General features: G+C 54.2%; 2 protein-coding genes across 13 annotated transcripts in view; both read right to left on the bottom strand.

Moving 5' to 3' along the window:
- LOC113460784 (zinc finger protein Eos) overlaps positions 1-13322 on the bottom strand; it is a 52169-nt gene extending 38847 nt beyond the window's left edge. For 5 of the 6 annotated variants that reach the window (XM_074530691.1, XM_074530695.1, XM_074530692.1 and 2 more), the window contains exons 1-2: positions 12875-13320; positions 4005-4058 (exon numbers count right to left, since the gene is read on the bottom strand). In XM_074530691.1, the coding sequence (XP_074386792.1) occupies positions 4005-4058; positions 12875-13061 (241 nt within the window). In that variant the 5' untranslated portion in view covers positions 13062-13320. Of the gene's footprint in view, positions 1-4004; positions 4059-12874 lie in introns of all 6 variants that reach the window. The other variant, XM_074530694.1, reaches the window with a different exon arrangement.
- A 738-nt stretch (positions 13323-14060) lies between these two features.
- Positions 14061-22315, bottom strand: SUOX (sulfite oxidase). Of its 7 annotated transcripts, XM_074530969.1 has the most exons (8): positions 22173-22315; positions 21171-21293; positions 20861-21080; positions 18218-19393; positions 16719-16916; positions 16363-16438; positions 16218-16264; positions 14061-15957 (listed from the first exon to the last, which is right to left on the bottom strand). In XM_074530969.1, exons 2-6 carry the CDS (start codon positions 21200-21202, stop codon positions 16382-16384), a joined length of 1683 nt encoding a protein of 560 aa, XP_074387070.1. In that variant the 5' UTR covers positions 21203-21293; positions 22173-22315; the 3' UTR covers positions 14061-15957; positions 16218-16264; positions 16363-16381. The 7 variants fall into 7 exon arrangements, with proteins under 7 accessions (XP_074387070.1, XP_074387066.1, XP_074387067.1 ...); XM_074530965.1 differs by having other exon boundaries at positions 16218-16438; positions 16575-16916; XM_074530966.1 differs by having other exon boundaries at positions 14061-16264.
- Between the last annotated feature and the right edge of the window lie 911 nt (positions 22316-23226).

The raw sequence follows: 23226 nt of genomic DNA, 5'->3' as shown, positions 1-23226 counted from the left end.
AGAATGGAGCTGGGAATGGGAGAGGAGAGGAGGAGGAGGAGGAGGAGGAGGAGGAGGAGGAGGAGGAGGAGGAGGGGTGGAATGTGGGAATGTGGGAATGTGGGAAGGAAAGAGGGAATGAGAGAGGGAGCTCGGGGTTTGGTGGGATCCCAGATTTCAATGGGATGGGGATGGAAAATGGAGCAATCCCAAAAAACAGGAACTGGGAATGGGAGGGATTGGAATGTGGGAATGTGGGAATGTGGGAATGTGGGGAGGGGGTTTCTGCTTCATTCCCAGATTTTCGTGGGATCCCAGATTTTTCAGGGAGAAATGGAGCAATCCCAAAAGTCAGGAACTGGGAATGGGGCTGGGAATGGGAGAGGGGAGGAGGAGGAAGAGGAGGAGGGGTGGGAATGAGGAGGGAATGTGGGAATGTGGGAAGGAAAGAGGGAATGAGAGAGGGAGCTCAGGGTTTGGTGGGATCCCAGATTTCAATGGGATGGGGATGGAAAATGGAGCAATCCCAAAAAGCAGAGTGGGAATGGGAGGGATTGGAATGTGGGAATGTGGGAATGTGGGAATGTGGGAATGTGGGGAGGGGGTTTCTGCTTCATTCACAGATTTTCGTGGGATCTCAGATTTTTTCAGGGAGAAATGGAGCAATCCCAAAAGTCAGGAACTGGGAATGGAGCCGGGAATGGGAGAGGAGAGGAGGAGGAAGGAGAGGGGTGGGAATGTGGGAACAGACAGCAGGGATGGATCCAGGGAATCAGGAGGATTTGGGATGGACTCATGGATTTGGGATGGATCCAGGATTTGGGATGGACCCAGAGGCTCAGGAAGGATTTGGGATGGACTCATGGATCTGCAACGAATCCAGGGAATCAGAAGGGTCTGGGATAGATTCAAGATTTGGGATGGATTCAGGATTTGGGATGAATGCAGGATTTGGGATGGACCCAGAATCTCAGGAAGGATTTGGGATGGACCCAGGGAAATCAGAAGGATTTGGGATGAATCTGGGATCTGGGATGGATCAGGGATTTGGAATGAATCCAGGATTTGGGATGAATCCAGGGAAAACAGAAGGATTTAGGATGAATCCAGGATTTGGGATGGATTCAGGATTTGGGATGGATCCAGGGAATCAGAAGGTTTTGGGATGGATCCGGGATTTGGGACAGATTCAGGATTTGGGATGGACCCAGAGGCTCAGGAAGGATTTGAGATGAATCCGGGATTTGGGATGGACCCAGGGAATCAGAAGGATTTGGGACAGACCTGGGATTTGGGATGGATGCAGGATTTGGGATGGACCCAGGGATTTAGGATGAATCCAGGGATTTGGGATGGATGCAGGATTTGGGATAGACCCAGGGAAATCAGAAGGATTTAGGATGAATCCAGGATTTAGGATGGACCCAGGGATTTGGGACGGATTCAGGATTTGGGATGAATCTGGGATTTAGGATGGACCCAGGGAAATCAGAAGGATTTGGGACAGACCCAGGATTTGGGATGGATGCAGGATTTGGGATGGACCCAGAGGCTCAGGAAGGATTTGGGATGGATCCAGGGAATCAGAAGGTTTTGGGACAGACCTGGGATTTGGGATGGACCCAGGATTTGGGATGGATTCAGGGTTTGGGATGGACCCAGGGAATCAGAAGGATTTAGGATGGACCCAGAATTTGGGATGGATTCAGGATTTGGAATGGATGCAGGATTTGGGACAGATCCAGGGAAATCAGAAGGATTTGGCACAGACGCAGGATTTGGGATGGACCCAGAAGCTCAGGAAGGATTTGGGATGGACCCAGGGAAATCAGAAGGTTTTGGGATGGATCTGGGATTTGGGATGGACCCAGGATTTTGGACAGACCCAGGATTTGGGATGAATGCAGGATTTGGGATGAATCCGGGATTTGGGATGGATTAGGGATTTGGGATGGATCCAGGGAAATCAGAAGGTTTTGGGAAAGACCCAGGATTTGGGATGAATCAGGGATTTGGGATGAATCCAGAATTTGGGATGGGCCCAGAGGCTCAGGAAGGACCCAGGACAGACCCAGGGATTTGGGATGGATCCAGGGAATCAGGAGGATTTGGGACAGACCCAGGATTTGGGATGAATCAGGGATTTGGGATGGACCCAGGACCTCCCCCCTTTAGGACCCGGCTCCCCCCCATTTCCCATTTTCCCATTTTCCCCTTTTCCCACCCCATTCTCCCCCTTTTTCCCACCCCATTTCCCATTTTCCCCCCCCATTCTCCCCCATTTCCCGGCTCAGCCCCCCGGGCCGATTCCAAAGGCAGAAATTTCCCTTCCCCCCCTCCCCTTCCTCCTCCTCCTCCTCCCCCCCCCATCCCTGTGGGAACATTCCAGCCTTCCCTGGGAACATTCCAGGCTCTCCCTCATGGAATTTTCCTGGATCCGCTCCCTCCCTCCCTCCCTCCCTCCCTGGAATCCGAACCCTTCCCGCCCCTCCTGCAAATTCCAGCCCCAATCCAAGCGGGAATTTGCCCAATTCCTGGTTTTTTCCCCCTCCAAATTCCAATTTCCCCCCTCAATTTTTGCTCTTTTTAATCCCCCCAAAAATTCCAATGTTTTCCCCCAAATTCCCTTTTTTTCCCCCCTTAAATTCCCTTTTTTTTCCCCCTAATTCCAATTTTTTTCCTCCTTAATTCCCATTTTTCCCCTCCAAACTCCCTTTTTTTTTTCTCCCCAAAATTCCCTTTTTTTCCCCCCAAATTTCTCTTTTCCCCCCTCCCAAATTCCCCTTTTTCACCCCAAGAACCCCAGGAAAAATGGGAAAAAAATCCAGGAAAAATGGGAAAAAAAAATCCAGGGAAAATGGGGGGAAATCGCCGAAAATCCAGGAAAAAATGGGGAAAAATCCAAGAAAAGTGGGGGGAAAATCCAGGAAAAAATGGGGGAAAAATCCCTGGAAAATCCCAAAAAATGCAGGGAAAATCTGGAAAAATTCCCAGAAAATCCAGGGAAATGGGAAAAATCCAGGAAAAAATGGGGAAAATCCAAGAAAAGTGGGGGGAAATCCAGGAAAAAATGGGGGGGAAATCCAAGAAAAATGGGAGAAAACATCCAGGGAAAAATCCAGGAAAATGCAGGGAAAAATGGGATGGAAATCCAAGAAAAATGGGGGAAAAATCCAGGAAAAACTGGGGGAAAATCCAAGAAAAATGGGGGAAGAATTGGGAAAAAATCCAGGAAAAATCCAGGGAAAATGGGGGGAAATCCCAGAAAATCCAGGAAAAAATGGGGAAAAATCCAGGAAAAATTGGGGGGAAATCCAGGAAAAAATGGGAGGAAAATCCGGGCAAATTCCCAGAAAATCCAGGGAAATGGGAAAAATCCAGGAAAATGCAGGGAAAGTGGGGAAAATCCAGGAAAAAAATGGGGAAAATCCAAGGAAAGTGGGGGAAAATCCAAGAAAATTCAGGGGAAAATCCCAGAAAATCCAAGAAAAATGGGGGAAAAATCCAGGAAAAAATGGGGAACAATCCAGGAAAATGCAGGGAAAATCCAGGAAAAAATGGGATGGAAATCCAAGAAAAATGGGGGAAAAATCCAGGAAAAACTGGGGGAAAATCCAAGAAAAATGGGGGAAAAATCGGGAAAAAATCCAGGAAAAATCCAGGGAAAATCCCAGAAAATCCAGGAAAAAAGGGGGAAAAATCCAGGAAAAAATGGGGGGAAATCCAAGAAAAATGGGGGAAAAATCGGGAAAAAATCCAGGGAAAATGCGGCGAAATCCCAGAAAATCCAGGAAAAAATGAGGGAAAAGCCAGGAAAAAATGGGGGGAAAATCCGGGAAAATTCCCAGAAAATCCAGGAAAAAAGGGGGAAAAATCAGGAAAAAATCCAGGAAAAATCCAGGCAAAATGGGGGAAAATCCCAGAAAATCTGAAAAATCCCAGAAAATCTGGAAAATTCCCAGAAAATCAAGGAAAAGTGGGAAAATTCCAGGAAATTGCAGGAAAATGGAAAATTCCAGGCTCACCAGTGATGTAGGATCGGGCGTTGCAGTCCTCGATGTCCATGGCTGCAGAATTCCCTGCAAAAGGAACAAAAAGAACAAAATTCCCTCAGGATTTGGGATTTTCCAGGGAAAATTTGGGATTTAGGGGAGAGAAACTCCGGAACCCCAAATCTGAGGGGAGTTCTGGGAAATCCCTGAGGATTTTTTGGGATTTTTTGGGATTTTTTTTGAGATTTTTTAGGAATTCTTTGGGAATTTTTGGGGAATTTTTTTGGAGATTTTTTGGGATTTTTTGGGATTTTTTGGGATATTTTTGGAGATTTTTTTACTTTTTTTGAGATTTTTGGGGATTTTTTTGGATTTTGTGGAGATTTTTTGGGATTTTTTGGAGATTTTTTGGGAGATTTTTTGGGGGAATTTTTGGGATTTTTTTGAGATTTTTTGGAATTTTTTTGGATTTTTTAGGGAATTTTTTGGGATTTTTTTAGGAAATTTTTTTGATTTTTTGGGAGATTTTTTGGGATTTTTTTTGAATTTTTTGGAGATTTTTAGGGATTTGGGGGGGAATTTTTGGGGACTTTTTTGGAGATTTTTTGGGAATTTTTTTGAGAAATTTGGGATTTTGGGGGGAATTTTTTGGAGATTTTTTGGGATTTTTTGGGGAATTTTTGGAGATATTTCTGGGATTTTTGGGGAATTTTTTTGAGAAATTTGGGATTTTTTTGGGATTTTTTGGGGGGATTTTTTTGGAGATTTTTAGGGAATTTTTTCAGTAGAAAATGGGAAGGAAAAAATGGGAATTTTTGGGTTTTATTTGAAGGGAAAACTCCAAAAAAAGGCGAAATTGCCTGGATAAATCCCAGGATAAGCAGGGCAGGGATTCCTTTGGGAATTGGGGAATTGGGGCAGAGCTCTCAAAAAGTTTTATTTTTATTATTCAGGACTTGGAATTTGGATTTTTTTTTGGGAATGACAAAAAACACCCCAAAAAAACCCCCAATAAAATCTCATTGAAATCCCAGAAAAATCCCAATTAAATCTGAATTTAATCCCAGTAAAATCCCAGTTCAACCTCAGTAAATTCCCAGTAAAATCCCAAATAAACCCCAGAAAAATCCCAATAAAATCTCAATAAAATCCCAATAAAATTCCAGTGAAATAACAGTTCAACATCAGTAAATTCCCAGTAAAATCCCAAATAAACCCCAGAAAAATCCCAATTAAATCCCAAATTAATCCCAGAAAAATCCCAATAAAATCTCAATAAAATCCCAGTAAAATCCCAATTAAATCCCAGTAAAATCCCAGTAAAATCTCAATTAAATCCCAGTAAAATCTCAATAAAATCCCAGTTCAATTGCAGAAAAATCCCAGTAAAATCCCAATTAAATCCCAGTAAATTCCCAGTAAAATCCCAAATAAACCCCAAAAAATCCCAGTTCTACCCCAGTAAAATCCCAATTAAATCCCAAATAATCCCAAATCAATCCCAGAAAAATCCCAATAAAATCTCAATAAAATCCCAGTAAAATCCCAATTAAATCCCAATAAAATCCCAGTAAAATCCCAATAAAATCCCAGTAAAATCTCAATAAAATCCTAATAAAATCCCAATTAAATCCCAGTGAAATAACAGAAAAATCCCAATAAAATCTCAATTAAATCCCAGTAAAATCCCAATTAAATCCCAGTAAAATCCCAATTAAATCCCAAATAAATCTCAAATAAATCCCAGTAAAATCCCAGTTCAACGTCAGTAAATTCCCAGTAAAATCCCAAATAAACCCCAGAAAAGTCCCAATTAAATCTCAATAAAATCCCAATTAAATCCCAGCAAAATCCGAATTAAATCCCAAATCAATCCCAGAAAAATCCCAATAAAATCTCAATTAAATCCCAGTAAAATCCCAGTAAAATCCCAATTAAATCCCAGTCCAACCCAGCCCCAGGAGCCCATAAAAACCAGGAAAAATTTTCTTTATTTTTCCCAATAAATCCCAGTTGGGAGCAGCTCCTCCCTTCCCTTCCCTGCCAGGAAAATCCACCCAAAAAATGCAAAATAAAAATAAAAATAAAAATAAAAATAAAAAATAAAATAAAATATAAAATAAAATAAAATAAAATATAAAATAAAATAAAATAAAATAAAATAAAATAAAATAAAATAAAATAAAATAATATAAAATAAAATATAAAATAAAATAAAAATATCCTAGGAAAAGAAGAAAATTCCTGGCTGGGACCCACCTCAAATTCCAACCTCAAATAATTCCAACCCAACCCTTTGGAAAGTTTTATTTTCCTTTTCTTTTGTCCTCAGGATTTAAAAAAAAAATGGAAAAACAATTCCAGGATATTCTGGGATGAATTCCAGGGGTTTTATCCTCGTTTTATTTTAATTTTTTGGGATAAATCCCTGGAAAAACAATTCCAGGATATTCTGGGTTAAGCTCCAGCTGCTTTTTCCTCGTTTTATTTTAATTTTTTGGGATAAATCCTGGAAAAACAATTCCAGGATATTCTGGGATGAATTCCAGGGGGTTTATTCTCGTTTTATTTTAATTTTTTGGGATAAATCCCTGGAAAAACAATTCCAGGATATTCTGGGTTAAGCTCCAGCTGCTTTTTCCTCATTTTATTTTAATTTTTTGGGATAAATCCCTGGAAAAACAACTCCAGGATATTCTGGAATGAATTCCATGGGGTTTTATTCTCATTTTATTTTAATTTTTTGGGATAAATCCCTGGAAAAACAATTCCAGGATATTCTGGAATGAATTCCATGGGGTTTTATCCTCGTTTTATTTTAATTTTTTTGGGGATAAATCCTGGAAAAACAACTCCAGGATATTCTGGAATGAGCCTCCAGCTGCTTTTTCCTCATTTTATTTTAATTTTTTGGGATAAATCCCAGGAAAAACAATTCCAGGATATTCTGGAATGAATTCCATGGGGTTTTATCCTCATTTTATTTTAATTTTTTTGAGGATAAATCCCTGGAAAAACAACTCCAGGATATTCTGGGATGAATTCCATGGGGTTTATTCTCATTTTATTTTAATTTTTTGGGATAAATCCCTGGAAAAACAATTCCAGGACATTCTGGAATGAATTCCATGGGGTTTTATCCTCATTTTATTTTAATTTTTTTGAGGATAAATCCTGGAAAAACAACTCCAGGATATTCTGGGATGAATTCCATGGGGTTTATTCTCATTTAATTTTATTTATTTTTGGGGATAAATCCCAGGAAAAACAATTCCAGGATATTCTGGGTTAAGCTCCAGCTGCTTTTTCCTCATTTTATTTTAATTTTTTGGGATAAATCCCTGGAAAAACAACTCCAGGATATTCTGGGTTAAGCTTCAGCTGCTTTATTCTCATTTTATTTTAATTTTTTTGGGGATAAATCCTGGAAAAACAACTCCAGGATATTCTGGGATGAATTCCAGGGGGTTTATTCTCATTTTATTTTATTTATTTTTGCGATAAATCCTGGAAAAACAATTCCAGGATATTCTGGGATGAGGCTCAAGGGGTTTTATCCTCATTTTATTTTAATTTTTTGGGATAAATCCTGGAAAAACAACTCCAGGATATTCTGGAATGAATTCCAGGGGGTTTATTCTCATTTAATTTTATTTATTTTTCATGTTTTGGGGATAAATCCCAGGAAAAACAATTCCAGGATATTCTGGGATGAGGCTCCAGCTGCTTTATTCTCATTTTATTTTAATTTTTTGGGGATAAATCCCAGGAAAAACAATTCCAGGATATTCTGGGATGAATTCCATGGGGTTTTATCCTCGTTTTATTTTAATTTTTTTGAGGATAAATCCCTGGAAAAACAACTCCAGGATATTCTGGGTTAAGCTCCAGCTGCTTTTTCCTCGTTTTATTTTAATTTTTTGGGATAAATCCTGGAAAAACAATTCCAGGATATTCTGGGATGAATTCCAGGGGGTTTATTCTCATTTAATTTTATTTATTTTTGGGGATAAATCCCAGGAAAAACAATTCCAGGATATTCTGGGATGAGCCTCCAGCTGCTTTCTCCAGGTTTTATTTTATTTTTTTTTAGGATTTTTTTAATTTCCATTCCAAACTGGAGCAGCTCCCTCGGGAAGAATCCCAAAAACTCCTCCCTGCTGTGCCCTTGGATAACCCCGAAATTCCTGAGGGATCCAGAGGTGGAAAAATCCCAAAAATTCCTTCAGATCCCAAAGGGAAAATCCCAAATTTTTTTTAGTCCTCTCTCAGCAGGGAAATTTGGGTTTTTTTTTTTTTTTTTTGGGGGGGGGGGTGGTGAAATTCCCCCAAAATTTCAAGGAATGGGAGGAGATTTCAGATGGAAAAATTCCTAAAAAATTTCCCAAAAAATCCCCAAAAAAGCTCCAGGAATTGGGGAGGGGGAGCCCAAAAATCAGAGACCCCCCCCTAAAATGGAAAAGGACCCCCCAAAAATCAGGGACCCCCCCCAAAAGGGAAAAGGATCCCCCCAAAAAATCAGGGATACCCCAAAAAGGAACAGAGACCCCCCAAAATAAATCAAGGACCTCTCCTTAAAGGGGAAAAGGATCCCCCCAAAAAAATCAGAGACCCCAAAAATCAGGGACCCCCCCATAAAATGGAAAAAGACCCCCAAAAATCAGAGACCCCCCCCAAAAGGGTCAGGGACCCCTCAAAAATCAGGAACCCCCCTAAAATGGAAAAGGACCCCCCCAAAAAAATCAGAGACCCCAAAAATCAGGGACCCCCCCCAAAAGGGTCAGGGACCCCCCAAAAATCAGGAACCCCCCTAAAAGGGAAAAAGACCCCCCAAAAATCAGGGATCCCCCAAAAGGAGCAGAGACCCCCCCCCCCCTAAAATGGAAAAGGACCCCTCAAAATCAGGGACCCCCCACTAAAATGGAAAAGGACCCCCCAAAAATCAGGGAACACCCCCAAAAGGGAAAAGGATCCCCCAAAATCAGGGACCCCCCAAAACGGGGCAAGGACCCCCCCCAAAAAAATCAGGGACCCCCCTAAAATGGAAAAGGACCCCTCAAAAATCAGGGACCCCCCACTAAAATGGAAAAGGACCCCCCCAAAAAAATCAAGTGACCCCAAAAAATCAGGAACCCCCCTAAAGGGGATCCCCCCCTTAAAAATCAGAGATGCCCCCCAAAAATTAGAGAGCCCCAAAATCAGAGCCCCCCCCTAATAGGGACATGGACCCCACCCCAAAAATCAGAGATCCCAAAAATCAGAGACCCCCCCCCAAAAAATCAGAGCCCCCCCCAAAAATTAGAGCATCCCTAAAAGGCACAAGGACCCCCCCCAAAATCAGAGACCCCAAAAATCAGAGACCACCCCCCCCAAAAAAATCAGAGCTCCCTAAAAGGCACAAGGACCCCCCCAAAAAATGAGAGACCCCAAAAATCCGAGACCCCATAAATCAGGGACCCCCCCCAAAAAAATCAGAGATTCCCTAAAAGGGACAGGGGCCCCCCCAAAAAATCAGAGACCCTTCCTCAAAAAAAAATCAGAGATTCCCTAAAAGGGACAGGAACCCCTCCCCCCAAATACAGTCGAGACCCCCCCCTCAATTACAGCCCAAAAATCAGAATCCCCTAAAAGGCACAAGGACCCCTCCCCCAAAACATCAGAGACCCCAAAAATCAGAGACCCCTCCCCAAACGAAATCAGAGTCCCCCTAAAAGGGACAGGACCCCTCCCCAAATACAGCCTGGACCCCCCAAAAAATCAGGAACCCCACCTCAAATAGAGCCCAGACCCCTCCCCAATATCAGACCCCCCCCAAATACAGCTGAGGCTCCCCCCAAACACAGCCCTGACAGTGCTGGGGGGACACGACCCCCCCTCAAATAGAGGAGACCCCCCCTCAAATCCAACCTTGAGACCCTCAGGGACCCCTCCCCAAATTCCGAGCCCGCCAAAACCCCCTGAGGGTGTCAGGGAGATACGAGCCCCCCCCTCAGAAAAGACCCCTCAAGACCCCCCAAAATCCAGACCTGAGGGGAGGAACACGACCACCCCCTCAAAATAACCAGACCCCCCCCCCCAACAAATCCAGCCCTGAGACCCTCAGAGGGGACAGGGACCCCTCCCCAAAATCCCCTGAGGGGGACGCGAGCACCCCCAAAATCAGAGCCCGCCAAAATTCCCTGAGGGGACACGGACCCCCCCCCTCAAAAAACAGCGCTGATATTCCCGGGGGGACACGACCCCCCCCTCAAATAGAACAGACCCCCCCTCAAATCCAGCCCTGAGATCCTCAGGGACCCCTCCTCAAAATTCTGAGCCCGCCAAAACCCCCTGAGGGTGTCAGGGAGATACGAGCCCCCCCTCAGAAAAGACCCCTCAAGACCCCCCCAAAATCCAGACCTGAGGGGAGGAACACGACCACCCCCCAAAATAACCAGACCCCCCCCCAACAAATCCAGCCCTGAGACCCTCAAAGGGGACAGGGACCCCTCCCCAAAATCCCCTGAGGGGGACGCGAGCACCCCCAAAATCAGAGCCCGCCAAAATTCCCTGAGGGGACACGGAGCCCCCCCCTCAAAAACAGCGCTGATATCCCCGGGGGGACACGACCCCCCCTCAAATAGAACACGACCCCCCCTCAAATCCAGCCCTGACACCCTCAGAGACCCCTCCTCAAAATTCCGAGTCCCCCAAACCCCTTGAGGGTGTCAGAGGGACGCGACCCCCCCTCAGAACATGAGGGGACACGAACCCCCAAAATCAGAGCCCGCCAAAATTCCTGAGGGGACACGGACCCCCCCCTCAAAAACAGCGCTGATATCCCCGGGAGGACACGACCGACCCCCCCTCAAATCCAGCCCTGACACACTCAGAGACCCCTCCTCAAAATTCCGAGCCCCCCAAACCCCTTGAGGGTGTCCGGGGTCCGCGCCCCCCCCTCAGAACATGAGGGGACACGAACCCCCAAAATCAGAGCCCGCCAAAATTCCTGAGGGGACACGGACCCCCCCCCCCCTTAAAAAACAGCGCTGACACCCCAGTGGGGACACGACCCCCCCCTCAAATCCAGCCCTGAGACCCTCAGGGACCCCTCCTCAAAATTCCGAGCCCCCAAAACCCCTTGAGGGTGTCAGAGGGACGCAACCCCCCCTCAGAACATGAGGGGACACGAACCCCCAAAATCAGAGTCCGCCAAAATTCCCTGAGGGGACACGGAGCCCCTCCCTCAAAAACAGCGCTGATATCCCCGGGGGGACACGACCCCCCCCTCCAATCCAGCCCTGACACGCTCAGAGACCCCTCCTCAAAATTCCGAGCCCCCAAAACCCCCTGGGGGTGTCAGGAGCAACCCCCCCCCCCCCAAAATCAGAGCCCACCAAAATTCCTGAGGGGACACGGAGCACCCCCTCAAAAACAGCGCTGACACCCCAGTGGGGACACGACCCCCCCTCAAATCCAGCCCTGAGACCCTCAGGGACCCCTCCCCAAATTCCGAGCCCCCAAAACCCCCTGAGGGTGTCAGAGGGACGCGACCCCCCCTCAGAACATGAGGGGACACGAACCCCCCCAAAAATCAGAGTCCGCCAAAATTCCTGAGGGGACACGGACCCCCCCCTTAAAAACAGCGCTGACACCCCAGGGGGACACGACTCCCCCTCAAATCCAGCCCTGAGACCCTCAGGGACCCCTCCCCAAATTCCGAGTCCCCCAAACCCCCTGAGGGTGTCCGGGATCCGCGCCCCCCCCCCCCTCAGAACATGAGGGGACACGAACCCCCAAAATCAGAGCCCGCCAAAATTCCTGAGGGGACACGGACCCCCCCCCCTTAAAAAACAGCGCTGACATCTGCAGGGGGACACGACACCCCTCAAATAGAACAGACCCCCCCCTCCAATCCAGTCCTGAGACCCTCAGGGACCCCTCCCCAAATTCCGAGTCCGTCAAAACCCCTTGAGGGTGTCAGAGGGACGCGACCGCCCCTCAGAACATGAGGGGAGCAACCCCCCCCAAAAATCAGAGCCCGCCAAAATTCCTGAGGGGACACGGAGCCCCCCCCTCAAAAAACAGCGCTGACACCCCAGGGGGAACACGACCCCCCCTCAAATCCAGCCCTGAGATCCTCAGGGACCCCTCCTCAAAATTCCGAGTCCTCCAAAACCCCCTGAGGGTGTCCGGGGTCCGCGCCCCCCCCTCAGAACATGAGGGGACACGAAACCCCAAAATCAGAGTCCGCCAAAATTCCTGAGGGGACACGGACTCCCCCCCCCTAAAAAACAGCGCTGACATCTACAGGGGAACACGACCCCCCCTCAAATAGAGCAGACTCCCCCTCAAATCCAGCCCTGACACCCTCAGGGACCCCTCCCCAAAATTCCGAGCCCGCCAAAACCCCCTGAGACCGTCATGGAAACGCGCCCCCTCCTCAGCACAGAACCCCCCCAAAAACAGCGCTGACACCTCCAGGGGGACACGACTCCCCCGCCTCAAATCCAGCCCTGAGATCCTCAGGGACCCCTCCTCAAATTCCGAGCCCGCCAAAACCCCCTGAGGGTGTCAGGGGAGGCGCCCCCCACTCAGCACAGCACCCCCAAAAAAACACAGCTGGGGAGACACAACCCCCCCTCAAAAAGAGAAGACCCCCGTCAAATCCGGCCCTGACACCCTCAGGGACCCCTCCCCAAATTCCGAGCCCGCCAAAACCCCCTGAGGGTGTCAGGGGGGCGCGCCCCCTCCTCAGAAGAGCCCTCGCCGCCCCTCCCTCACCCGGACGCCCCCAGCCCATCCCGGGGGGGGTCACCGCGCCCCCCCCCCGCCCCTCCGGGTGCTCGGACACCCCCGTGAGGCCGCGCCCCCCCTCCCCGCCCCGCTCCCTCAGGCCCGGCCCGCGCGGCGCTCGCTCTCACCGGCGGGGCCGCGGCGGGCTCGGGAGGCCCCCCCGGGGCTGGGGGGGGGCGGCGCGGCGGTGCCGGTGCCGGTGCGGGGGGGTCCGGGGGGGTCCGGGCGCGGCGGCGGCGGCGGCTCCTGAGGAGGCCCCGGGCCCCCCCCCCCCGCCCCCGCCACTTCCGGCCCCGCGCCGCGCGCCGAGAGCATCGAGCGGCCGGCAGGGCAAGGGGGGAGCGCCGAGAGAGTCGATGGGGCACGGAGTGGGGGGGGGAAGAGCGCGGAGAGAATCGAGCGGGGAGCGCCGAGCGAGTCGATGGGGCGGGGGTTGATAACGGGATTGATATCGGGATTGATAACGGGAGTGAGAACGGGGAGTGAGAATGGGGATTTATAATGGGATCGATATCTGGGATTGATAATGGGGAGTGATATTGGGGATTTATAACGGGGATTGATAACGGGATCAAGAATGGGAGTGAGAGCAGGGATTGATAACGAGGATTGATAAAGGGGATCGATAACGGGGTTATTTAGGGTCAAGGGGTCCTGTGGGGTCACAGGGCCCCTATAGGACCAAAGGATCCCATAGGATCAGGGGGTCCCATAGGGTCAAGAGGTTTTTTAGGGTCAGGGGCTTACACAGGGTCACAGGGCCCTGTAGGGTCTGGGGGTCCTAGAGGACCAAGGGATCCCATAGGGTCAGGGGGTTATTTAGGGTCAGGGGGTCCCAATAGGATCAGGGGCTTCCATCATGCCATGGGGTCCTATGGGGTCCCAGGGTCCTATAGGGTCAGGGGTCCCATATGTCCCTATAGGGTCAGGGGGTCCCATAGGGTCAGGAGGTTATTTAGGGTCAGGGGTCCCACGGGGTCACAGGGTCCTATAGGGTCAGGGGTTATTTAGGGTCAGGGGTCCCATATGTTCCTATAGGATCAGGGGTCCCATGGGTCCCTATAGGGTCAGGGGGTCCCTATAGGGTCAGGGGTCCCATGGGTTCCTATAGGGTCAGGGGTCCCATAAGTCCCTATAGGGTCTGGGGTCCCATATGTTCCTATAGGGTCAGGGGTCCCATGGGTCCCTATAGGGTCAGGGGTCCCTATAGGGCCTGGGGTCCCATATGTCCCTATAGGGTCAGGGGGTCCCAGAACCGCCCCCACCCCCATCCCCCCCCCCCACCCTCGCTGCCCCAGGAAGGCACCGAACCCATAAAAGTTCCCAAATCTTTATGGCAGGAGGCACTTTCACACATCGGGGTGTAAAACCGGGGCCATAAATCCCCACGGCCATAAAACCCTGAGGCCATAAAAGTGTGGGGGCCATAAAAATGTGGGGGCCATAAAAGTGTGGGGGCCATAAAAGTGTGGGGGCCATAAAACCCTGCTGACCTTCGAGCTGTGGGGCTGCAGGAACCCACAGGATCCTTCGGGGCCACAGAAATCTTTGGGGTCACCGGAACCCTTTGGGGTCACCATAACCCTTTGGGGTTCATAAAAATCCTCTGGAGTCCATAAAATCTTTTTGAGTCCATAAAATCTTTTTGAGTCCATAAAATCTTTTAGGGAGCCATAAAATCCTTTGAGGAGGCCATAAAAACCTTTTGGGGTCTGTGGATTCTTCGGGGTCTATAAAATCCTTTTTGGGGGTCGTAAAGTCCTTTTGGGGTCTGTGGAACCTTCTGGGGTTCATAAAATCTTTTTGGGGTCTGTGGAACCTTTTGGGGTCAATAGAAGCTGGGGGGCTGCAGAACCCATTGGGGTCTGCAGAACATTTTGGGGCCATGGAATCCATTGGGGTCTGCAGGACGTTTTGGGGTCTGCAGGATCTTTTGGGGTCTCTAGGACATTTTAGGGTCTCTAGGACATTTTGGGGCCATGGGACCCATTGAGGTCCATAGGACACTTTGGGGTCTGCAGGATCTTTGGGGTCTGTAGGACATTTTGGGGTCTCTAGGACATTTTAGGGCCTATAGGACATTTTAGGGCCTATAGGACATTTTGGGGTCTGCAGGACATTTTGGGGCCATGGAATCCATTGAGGTCCATAGGACACTTTGGGGTCTACAGGATCTTAGGGGTCTGCAGGATCTTTTGGGGTCTCTAGGACATTTTGGGGTCTGCAGGACATTATGGGGCCATGGAACCCATTAGGGTCTGTAGGACCTTTTGGGGTCTGCAGGACTCTTTGGGGTCCATAGAACACTTTGGGGTCTGCAGGATCTTTTGGGGTCTGTAGGACATTTTGGGGTCTGCAGGACATTATGGGGCCATGGAACCCATTAGGGTCTGTAGGACTTTTTGGGGTCTGCAGGACTCTTTGGGGTCCATAGAAAACTTTGGGGTCTGCAGGATCTTTTGGGGTCTGTAGGACATTTTAGGGTCTCTAGGACATTTTGTGGCCATGGAACCCATTGGGGTCTCTAGGACATTTTGGGGTCTCTAGGGCATTTTAGGGTCTCTAGGACATTTTGGGACCATGGAACCCATTGAGGTCCATAGAACACTTTGGGGTCTGCAGGATCTTTTGGGGTCTCTAGGACATTTTAGGGCCTATAGGACATTTTGGGGTCTGTAGGACATTTTGGGGTCTGTAGGACTCTTTGAAGCCACGGAACCCTTTAGGTTCCACAGATCCCATTGATCTCCAGGGATCCCTGATGTCCCCAATGTCCCTCACTGGGTGACGGTGACACTGACCCGGTGCCAGGACCCCACACAGGTTCCAGATGTCCCCGATGTCCCCAACACCCCGATGTCCAGGTGACAGTGTCCCTCACTTGGTGACAGTGACACTGACCCGGTGCCAGTCCTTGCTCAGGTTCCAGATGGGCCCCACAGTGTCCGGTTGGACGTCGTACCTCTGATGTCCCCAATGTCCCTGATGTCCCTGCTGTGTCCCCGATGTCCCCAAAACCCCAATGTCCCCAAAACCCCAATGTCCCCAAAACCCCAATGTCCTTCACTTGGTGACAGTGACACTGACCCGGTGCCAGGCGCTGCTGAGGACCCCACGCAGGTTCCAGATGTCTCCAATGTCCCCAAAGCCCCAATACCCCAATGTCCTGGTGTCCCCAAGGATGTCCCTCACCCTCGGTGTTGGGTTGTACCTCTGATGTCCCCAATGTCCCCAATACCCCAATGTCCTGCTGTCCCTCACTTGGTGAGGGACGGGCACGCGGTGCCAGGCGTTGCTCAGGACCCCTCTCAGGTTCCAGATGTCCCCAATGTCCCCAATGTCCCTGCTGTGTCCCCAATGTCCCCAATGTCCTGCTGTCCCTCACTTGGTGGCAGTGACACTGACCCGGTGCCAGGTGTTGCTCAGGACCCCTCTCAGGTTCCAGATGGGCCCCACAGTGTTGGGTTGTACCTCTGATGTCCCCAATGTCCCCAAAGCCCCAATACCCCAATGTCCTGGTGTCCCTCACTTGGTGACGGTGACGGGCACGCGGTGCCAGGCGTTGCTGAGGACCCTGTGCAGGTTCCAGATGTCCCCAATGACCCCAATGTCCCTGCTGTCCCCAAGGATGTCCCTCACTTGGTGACGGTGACGGGCACGCGGTGCCAGGCGTTGCTCAGGACCCCTCTCAGGTTCCAGATGTCCCCAATGTCCCTGCTGTGTCCCCAATGTCCCTGCTGTGTCCCCAATACCCCAATGTCCTGCTGTCCCTCACTTGGTGACGGTGACGGGCACACAGTGCCAGGCGTTGCTCAGGACCCCGTGCAGGTTCCAGATGGGCCCCACGGTGTCGGGTTGTACCTCTGATGTCCCCAATGTCCCCAAAGCCCCAATACCCCAATGTCCTGGTGTCCCTCACTTGGTGACGGTGACGGGCACGCGGTGCCAGGCGTTGCTCAGGACCCCTCTCAGGTTCCAGATGGGCGCCACGGTGTCGGGCTGGACGTTGTAGCTCCGGTCCACGGCCTTGCAGACGATCTCCAGCCGCGCCCCCGCGGGCACCGGCGCCCGCAGCTCCCACAGCGCCCAGGCCCAGCCCCGGCCCCGCTCCGGCCGCGGGCCCAGCTCGGCCTCGCGCCACGTCCGGCCCCCGTCCAGCGACACGTCCACCTGCGAGGCACAGATAATTACTGTGGAGATGGCTAATTAGCGTTAATTAGTGAATTAATTAGCGTAGAGCCAAGTCCGGCCATAGGCGAGCAACACATTCGCCTTTCCCCATTTTCCCATCCCTGCCCTGTTCCCTCATCCTATTCCCCAACCCCCTTGTTGCCCCCACCCCATTCCCCCCATTCCTGCCCCATTTCCCACATCCCGTTTCTCATCCCTGCCCATCCCATCCCCCTTTCCCCATCCCCTTTCCCCCCACCCCATTTCCCCCCATTCTCGTTCCCATTTTCCCCACCCCATTTACCCTCCCCACCCCCGTCCCCATTCCCCCCACTCCATTTTTCCCCTCCCCATTCCCCATTCCCATTCCCATCCCCATTTCCCATCCTTGCCCCATTCCCCATTCTCGTTCCCATTCCCCCCACCCCATTTCCCCCTTTCCCATCCTTGCCCCATTCCCCATCCCTGTTCCCGTTCCCCCCACCCCATTTCCCCCCAATTCATTTTCCCCCCCCATTCCCCCATTTCCATTCCCATTCCCCATCCTTGCCCCATTCCCTATCCCCCATTCCCGTTCCCATTTTCCTCACCCCATATCCCCCTATCCCCTTTTCCTCCACCCCATTTCCCCCCCATTCTCGTTCCCTTTGCCCCCACCCCATCCCCTTTCCCCCCACCCCATTTCCCCCCAATTCATTTCCCCCCCCATTCCCATTTCCATTCCCATTCCCCATCCTTGCCCCATTCCCTATCCCTCATTCCCGTTCCCATTTTCCTCACCCCATTTCCCCCATCCCCTTTCCCTCCACCCCATTTCTCCCCCCCCCATTCTTGTTCCCCTTTCCCCCACCCCATTTTCCCCTCTCCACCCCATTCCCCCCTTTCCCCACACGATTTTCCCCCCATTCCCTTTCCCCTCACCCAATTTCCTCCCATTCCCGCTATCCCCTTTCCCCCACCCCATTTTTTCCCCTTTTCCCCCACCCCATTTTTCCTCACCCCATTTCCCCCTCCCATTCTCGTTCCCTTTGCCCCCACCCCATTTTTCCTCACCCCATTTCCCCCTATTTCCTTTCCCTCCACCCCATTTCTCCCCCCCCCATTCTCGTTCCCTTTGCCCCCACCCCATTTTTCCTCACCCCATTTCCCCCCATCCCCTTTCCCTCCACCCCATTTCTCCCCCCCCATTCTCGTTCCCCTTTCCCCCACCCCATTCTCCCGCTATCCCCATTCCCCCCACCGCATTTTTTCCCCTTTGCCCCCACCCCATTTTCCCCTCCCCACCCCATTCCCCCACTCACCCTCACCACCTCCCTTCCTCCTCCGCTCCACGCGTATCCCTTCACCGTCAGCTCCCCGGCGGGCACGGCCGCTCCGGGCCGGGGCTCGGTGATCGCCGACTGCACCGGCAGCTCCTGGATGGCGGGCGCGGCCCCGAAATCCACGGAATCCCAATCCACGGACGGACAGAAGCCCTTGTAGTCGTTCTGCTGCCAGTGGCTCGGGCTCTCCTCGGGCGACACCGCCACGCTCCGCAGCCACTTCACGCTCCGAGCCCCGACCACGCCGGGCACCACGACGCGCACCGGGAACCCGTGATCGCGGGGCAGCTCCCGCCCGTTCATCTCGTACGCCAGCAGCACCTCGGCGTCGGCGCTCAGCGCCCGCTTTAACGGGATGGACGCTCCGTACGGCGTCCCCGAAGCGTCCGCGTCCAGCCCTTCGAAGCACACGTGCCACTCGCCGTTGTCGGTGCTGTCGCGGACACCGGCGGCCAGCAGCACGTCCCGGAGCCGCGCTCCGCCCCAGCGCGCCGTGCTGATGGCACCGATATCCCACGCCAGGCCTTTAACCGGGCGGACGCGGCTCATCTCGGATCTCCGGTTCCCGGCGCACTGCAGCGTGGCCGTCACCTCGTGCTTCGGGAAGCGCCGCCGCAGCTCCGACAGCGACAGCGACAACGCGCGGCCACCGGGGCCCTCCACGCGCAGCCGGTAGGACGCCGCATCCACGGCGGGCACCGGGAGGTGGTTGCGGGTGAAGAAAAGCTCGTTGGGCGTCAGGAAGCTCTGCGTGAGCAGCTCCGGGGGCGGCTCGGCGTTAAAAGGCTTCGAGCTGTTCACCCGCAGCGCGGGGTGGCGCGGGGGGTCCCCGGCGAACGGGTCCGCGCTGTCCCCCGGTGGCGGCGCCGCCTCCTCGGGGCTCAGCTCGCCCACTTTGTAATCGCGGAGCAGCTCCAGGACGTGCGGTTGGCTGTGGACGGCGTAGAGAGCCCAGAAAGGCTCCAGGGCCCCCCCGGCCGCCAGCAGGATCTTGTCCGGTCCCCCCGGGTGCAGCTCCACGAATTCGGTCACGTCGAACACGTCGGTGCCGTAGGTGACCCACACGCGATCGGCCGGGGTGCGGTGCTGCGCCACCTCCGCCCGCGTGTAACGGGGGAACGGCGGGGCGGGGGCGGCCTGGGCGGCCTGGGCGGTCTGCGGGCACCGGGAGGGTCAGCGGGACCCATCCGTGATCCCGGGACCCCGGTGTCACCCTGCCCGGGATCCCGGTGTCACCCCGGTTCCGGATCCCCTTGTCCCGGTGCCACCCCTGCCCGGAATCCCGGTGGTCACCCAGCCCCGGATCCTCTTGTCCGGGACCCCGGTGTCACCCTGTCTTGGATTCCGGTATCACCCTGTCCTGGATCCCGGTGTCACCCCGGTCCCGGATCCCCTTGTCCCGGTGACACCCCTGCCCCCGTATCCCGCGGTTCTGGTGTCACCCTGCCCGGTGTCCCGGTGTCACCCTGTCCTGGATCCCGGTGTTGTGGTGTCACCCTGCCCGGTGTCCCGGTGTCACCCTGTCCTGGATCCCGGTGTCACCCCGCTCCCGGATCCCCTCATCCGGGATCCCGGTGTCCCGGTGTCTCCCCCGCTCCTGTCCCGATGTCACCCCTGCCCGGGATCACTCTGTCCCGGTGTCACCCTTGTCCCGGTGTCACCCTTTTCCCGGTGTCACCCCTGTCCTGGTGTCACCCTGTCCTGGACCCCGGTGTCCCGGTGTCACCTCTGCCCCGAGATCCCGCTGTTCTGGTGTCACCCTGTCCCGGATCACTCTGTCCCGGGGTCACCCTGTCCCGATGTCACCCTGTCCTGGATCCCGGTGTCACCCAGCCCCGGATCCCATTGTCCGGGTACCCGGTGTCCCTCCCGCTCCTGTCCCGGTGTCACCCCGGTCCCGGGATTCCCCTGTCCCGCTGTCACCCTTGCCCCCGGATCTCCCTGTCCCGGTGTCACCTTTGCACCCGGATCCTCCTGTCCCGGTGTCACCTCCACCCCAGTGTCACCCCTGTCCCGGTGTCACCCCTGCCCCCGGATCCCGCTGTCCCCGTGTCACCCCTGCCCCGGGTCTTCCTGTGCCAGTGTCACCCCTGTCCCGGTGTCACCCCTGTCCCGGGATTCCTCTGTCCCGGTGTCACCCAGCCCCGGATCTCCCTGTCCCGGTGTCACCTCCACCCCAGTGTCACCCTTGTCCCGGTGTCACCCCGGTCCCGGATCCCCCTGTCCCGGTGTCACCCTGTCCCGGTGTCCCTCTGTCCCGGTGTCACCCTGCCTCGGGATCCCCCGGTCGTGGTGCCACCCCGGTTCTGGGTTCCCGCTGTCCCGGTGTCACCCCTGTCCCGGTGTCACCCCCAGCTCGGGATCCCTTTCCCGGTGCCACCACCCCCGGTTCTGGGTCCCGCTGTCCCGGTGCCACCCCCTTCCTCCGGGATCCACCCCCGGTGCCACCCCCGGTGCCACCCCCACTCCGTTCCCGCTGTCCCGGTGTCACCTCTCCCCGGGATCCGCCCCTCCGGTGCCGCCTCCCGCCGGGATCCAACCCCTCCCCGGTGTCCCCGGCACGGGGACGGACCCCGAGCTGTCACCGCCCCTCCCGGTGCCACCGCCCCCGGTGTCGCTCACCCTCCGCCGCCGCTCTCCGTAGGCCACAACGACGCCGATCCCGAGCAGCGCGGCCAGCACCGGCGCCGCTCCTCGGTGTCCCCCCGGTGTCGCTTCCCGGTGTCCCTCCGGTGTCGCTTCCCGGTGTCCCCCCGGGTTCCCTTCCCGGTGTCCCTCCGGGGCCGCGCTACCGGCGGCCAACCGGGAGCAGCCGCGGGGCAGCCGCATCAGTGGCGGGAGCCTGCGGGGACAGCGGGGTCACAGCGGCCCCGGGACACCGGGGAGACACCGGGGGGACACCGGGGGGACACCGGGAGCCCCCCGTTCCTACCTGCGGCCGGCCATGGCCCGGAGCAGCAGCATCGCGGCGGCAGCGGCGGGACGGGACGGGAGAGCGCGGCTGGGGCGGGCACCGGACACCGGGTACCGGGAAACGGCTCCGGCTCCGGTGGCGCTGCCGGGGAAAGCGAAAATCAGCGACTCTGCTGCGACACAACCGCGCTGGGTTTCCGCTCCGCTCCGCCCTTCCGTGACCCCAGCCCGGTGCCCGGTGTGTCCCCACCCAGTCGGTGCCGGTCGGTCCTGGTTTTCCCAGCTCCATCCCGGTCCCCGTTGTCCCCAGCCCGGTTGTTCCCGGTTTTTCCCAGCGCCATCCCGGTCTCCGTTGTCCCCTCCCCAACCCTGTCCCGATCCCGGTTCTTCCTGCTCCCAGCGCCATCCCGGTCCCGGTTGTCCCCAGTCCAGTCGGTCCCGGTTGTCCCAGCGCCATCCCGGTCCCGGTTGTCCCCTCCCCAGCCCCAGCCCGGTCCCCGTTGTCCCCTGCCCGGTCCCCGTTGTCCCCATCCCGGTCCCCGTTGTCCCCTCCCCAGCCCCATCCCGGTCCCCGTTGTCCCCAGCCCAGTCCCCGTTGTCCCCATCCCGGTCCCCGTTGTCCCCTCCCCCAATCCCATCCCGGTCCCCGTTGTCCCCAGCCCGGTCCCCGTTGTCCCCAGCCCGCTCGGTCCCGGTTGTCCCCTCCCCCAATCCCATCCCGGTCCCCGTTGTCCCCTCCCCCAGCTCCATCCCGGTCCCGATTTTCCCTTTCCCCGCCGCCATCCCCGTCCCGGTTCTCCCCTCCCCAGCCCCATCCCGGTCCCGGTTGTCCCCGCCGTAGGCCGAGGCCACCCCCGGTTGTCCCCAAACCGCCTCCCGGTCCCGTTGTTTTCTCGCAGCCCCAACGGGTTCCCGCTTTTCCCTCCCTCAGCCCCACCTCGAACCGGTTTTCCCGCCCTGTTCCCATCCCGGTTGTTCCCTCTCCCGGTTGTTCCCGCTCCCGGTTGTCCCCGCCGCGCACCTGCGTAACGGTTCCGGTCCCGCGATGTCGCTGAAGGCGCGGCCCCTTTAAGAGGGGGGCGATGGGCGTGGCCTCGAGGAGTGCACGACCCACCTGGCCACGCCCCTCTGTTTACTTTAACGGGGGCCCAGTGGGCGTGGCCTCGCTCAGGGTGGGCCCCACCACCGCCGGTTTAAAACGGCAACTCCACGCCAACCACCGGGGGTCTTAAAGCGGCCCCGCGCATTTAAAGGGGCAGCGCCGCCCGAAATTCCCGTTGTGAATTTGGGGAAAAAACGGGAAAAAAGGGAAAAAACGGGAAAAACCAGGAGCCAGCAGGCAGCTGTGAGCTCTGATAAGCGTTATCAGGGCAGGGCCGCGATCTGGCAGCGGCTGCTGGCACCGGGTGGCCCCGGTGTTGTCGCCTGTCCCCTCCCTTGGCACACAAAAAGTTGGGAATTTTCGCTTTTTTGGGATTTTTTTCCTGGTTTTTTTTTTGTCCTTGTTGTTTTTTTTTTTTTTACTTTACATTAAATACATGGGTAAATCAGCGCCCCGAGGGTGTGGTTACCACGATTGTTATTTCACGGCGAGGGAGGAGCTTCCCAAAGCGAGGAGAAAAAAAAACCAAACAACGGAAATGAACCGAGGAGAGAGAAAGAAAATCCGAGGGGAAAAGGCGGAAAAAGAGAGAAAAAAAGGAAAAAAATAAAATAAAATAAAATAAAAGGGTGGCAGGAGCTGCGGTGTCACCGTTTGGGTCACCACTTTGGGGACAGCGATGTCACCAAGTGCAGAGGTTTTGGAGCATTGGGAGTGTCCCCAAGGTGGCCTCGGGAATGTCCCCAAGGTGGCTCCGGGAATGTCCCCAAAGTGGCCTCAAGGTGGCCCTCGGGAATGTCCCCAAGATGAACCTGGGAGTGTCCCCAAGGTGTCCCTGAGGGTGCCCTTGAGATGTCTCCAAGGTGTCGCTGGGAGTGTCCCCAAGGTGGCTCCGTGAATGTCCCCAAAGTGGCTCTGAGGTGGCCCCGGGAATGTCCCCAAGGTGGACCCGGGAGTGTCCCCAAGGTGGCCC

Source organism: Zonotrichia albicollis, chromosome 33 (assembly GCF_047830755.1).
Source record: "Zonotrichia albicollis isolate bZonAlb1 chromosome 33, bZonAlb1.hap1, whole genome shotgun sequence".
Classification (NCBI taxonomy): Eukaryota; Metazoa; Chordata; class Aves; order Passeriformes; family Passerellidae; genus Zonotrichia; species Zonotrichia albicollis.
The sequence above is the reverse complement of the archived record's forward strand: the minus strand, read 5'-3'. Positions and strand labels throughout refer to the sequence as shown.

What these genes read in the sequence shown, in the direction of transcription:
- SUOX (XM_074530963.1), bottom strand. Translation starts at nt 21,202, where the DNA reads ATGCTGCTGCTCCGGGCCATGGCCGGCCGCAG. An exon ending in ACGGAGAGCGGCGGCGGAGG is followed by an intron (nt 19,394 to 20,860) that starts GTGAGCGACACC and finishes CGGTGCCCGCAG; the next exon opens with ACCGCCCAGGCCGCCCAGGC. An exon ending in GAGGAAGGGAGGTGGTGAGG is followed by an intron (nt 16,917 to 18,217) that starts GTGAGTGGGGGA and finishes TGTGCCTCGCAG; the next exon opens with GTGGACGTGTCGCTGGACGG.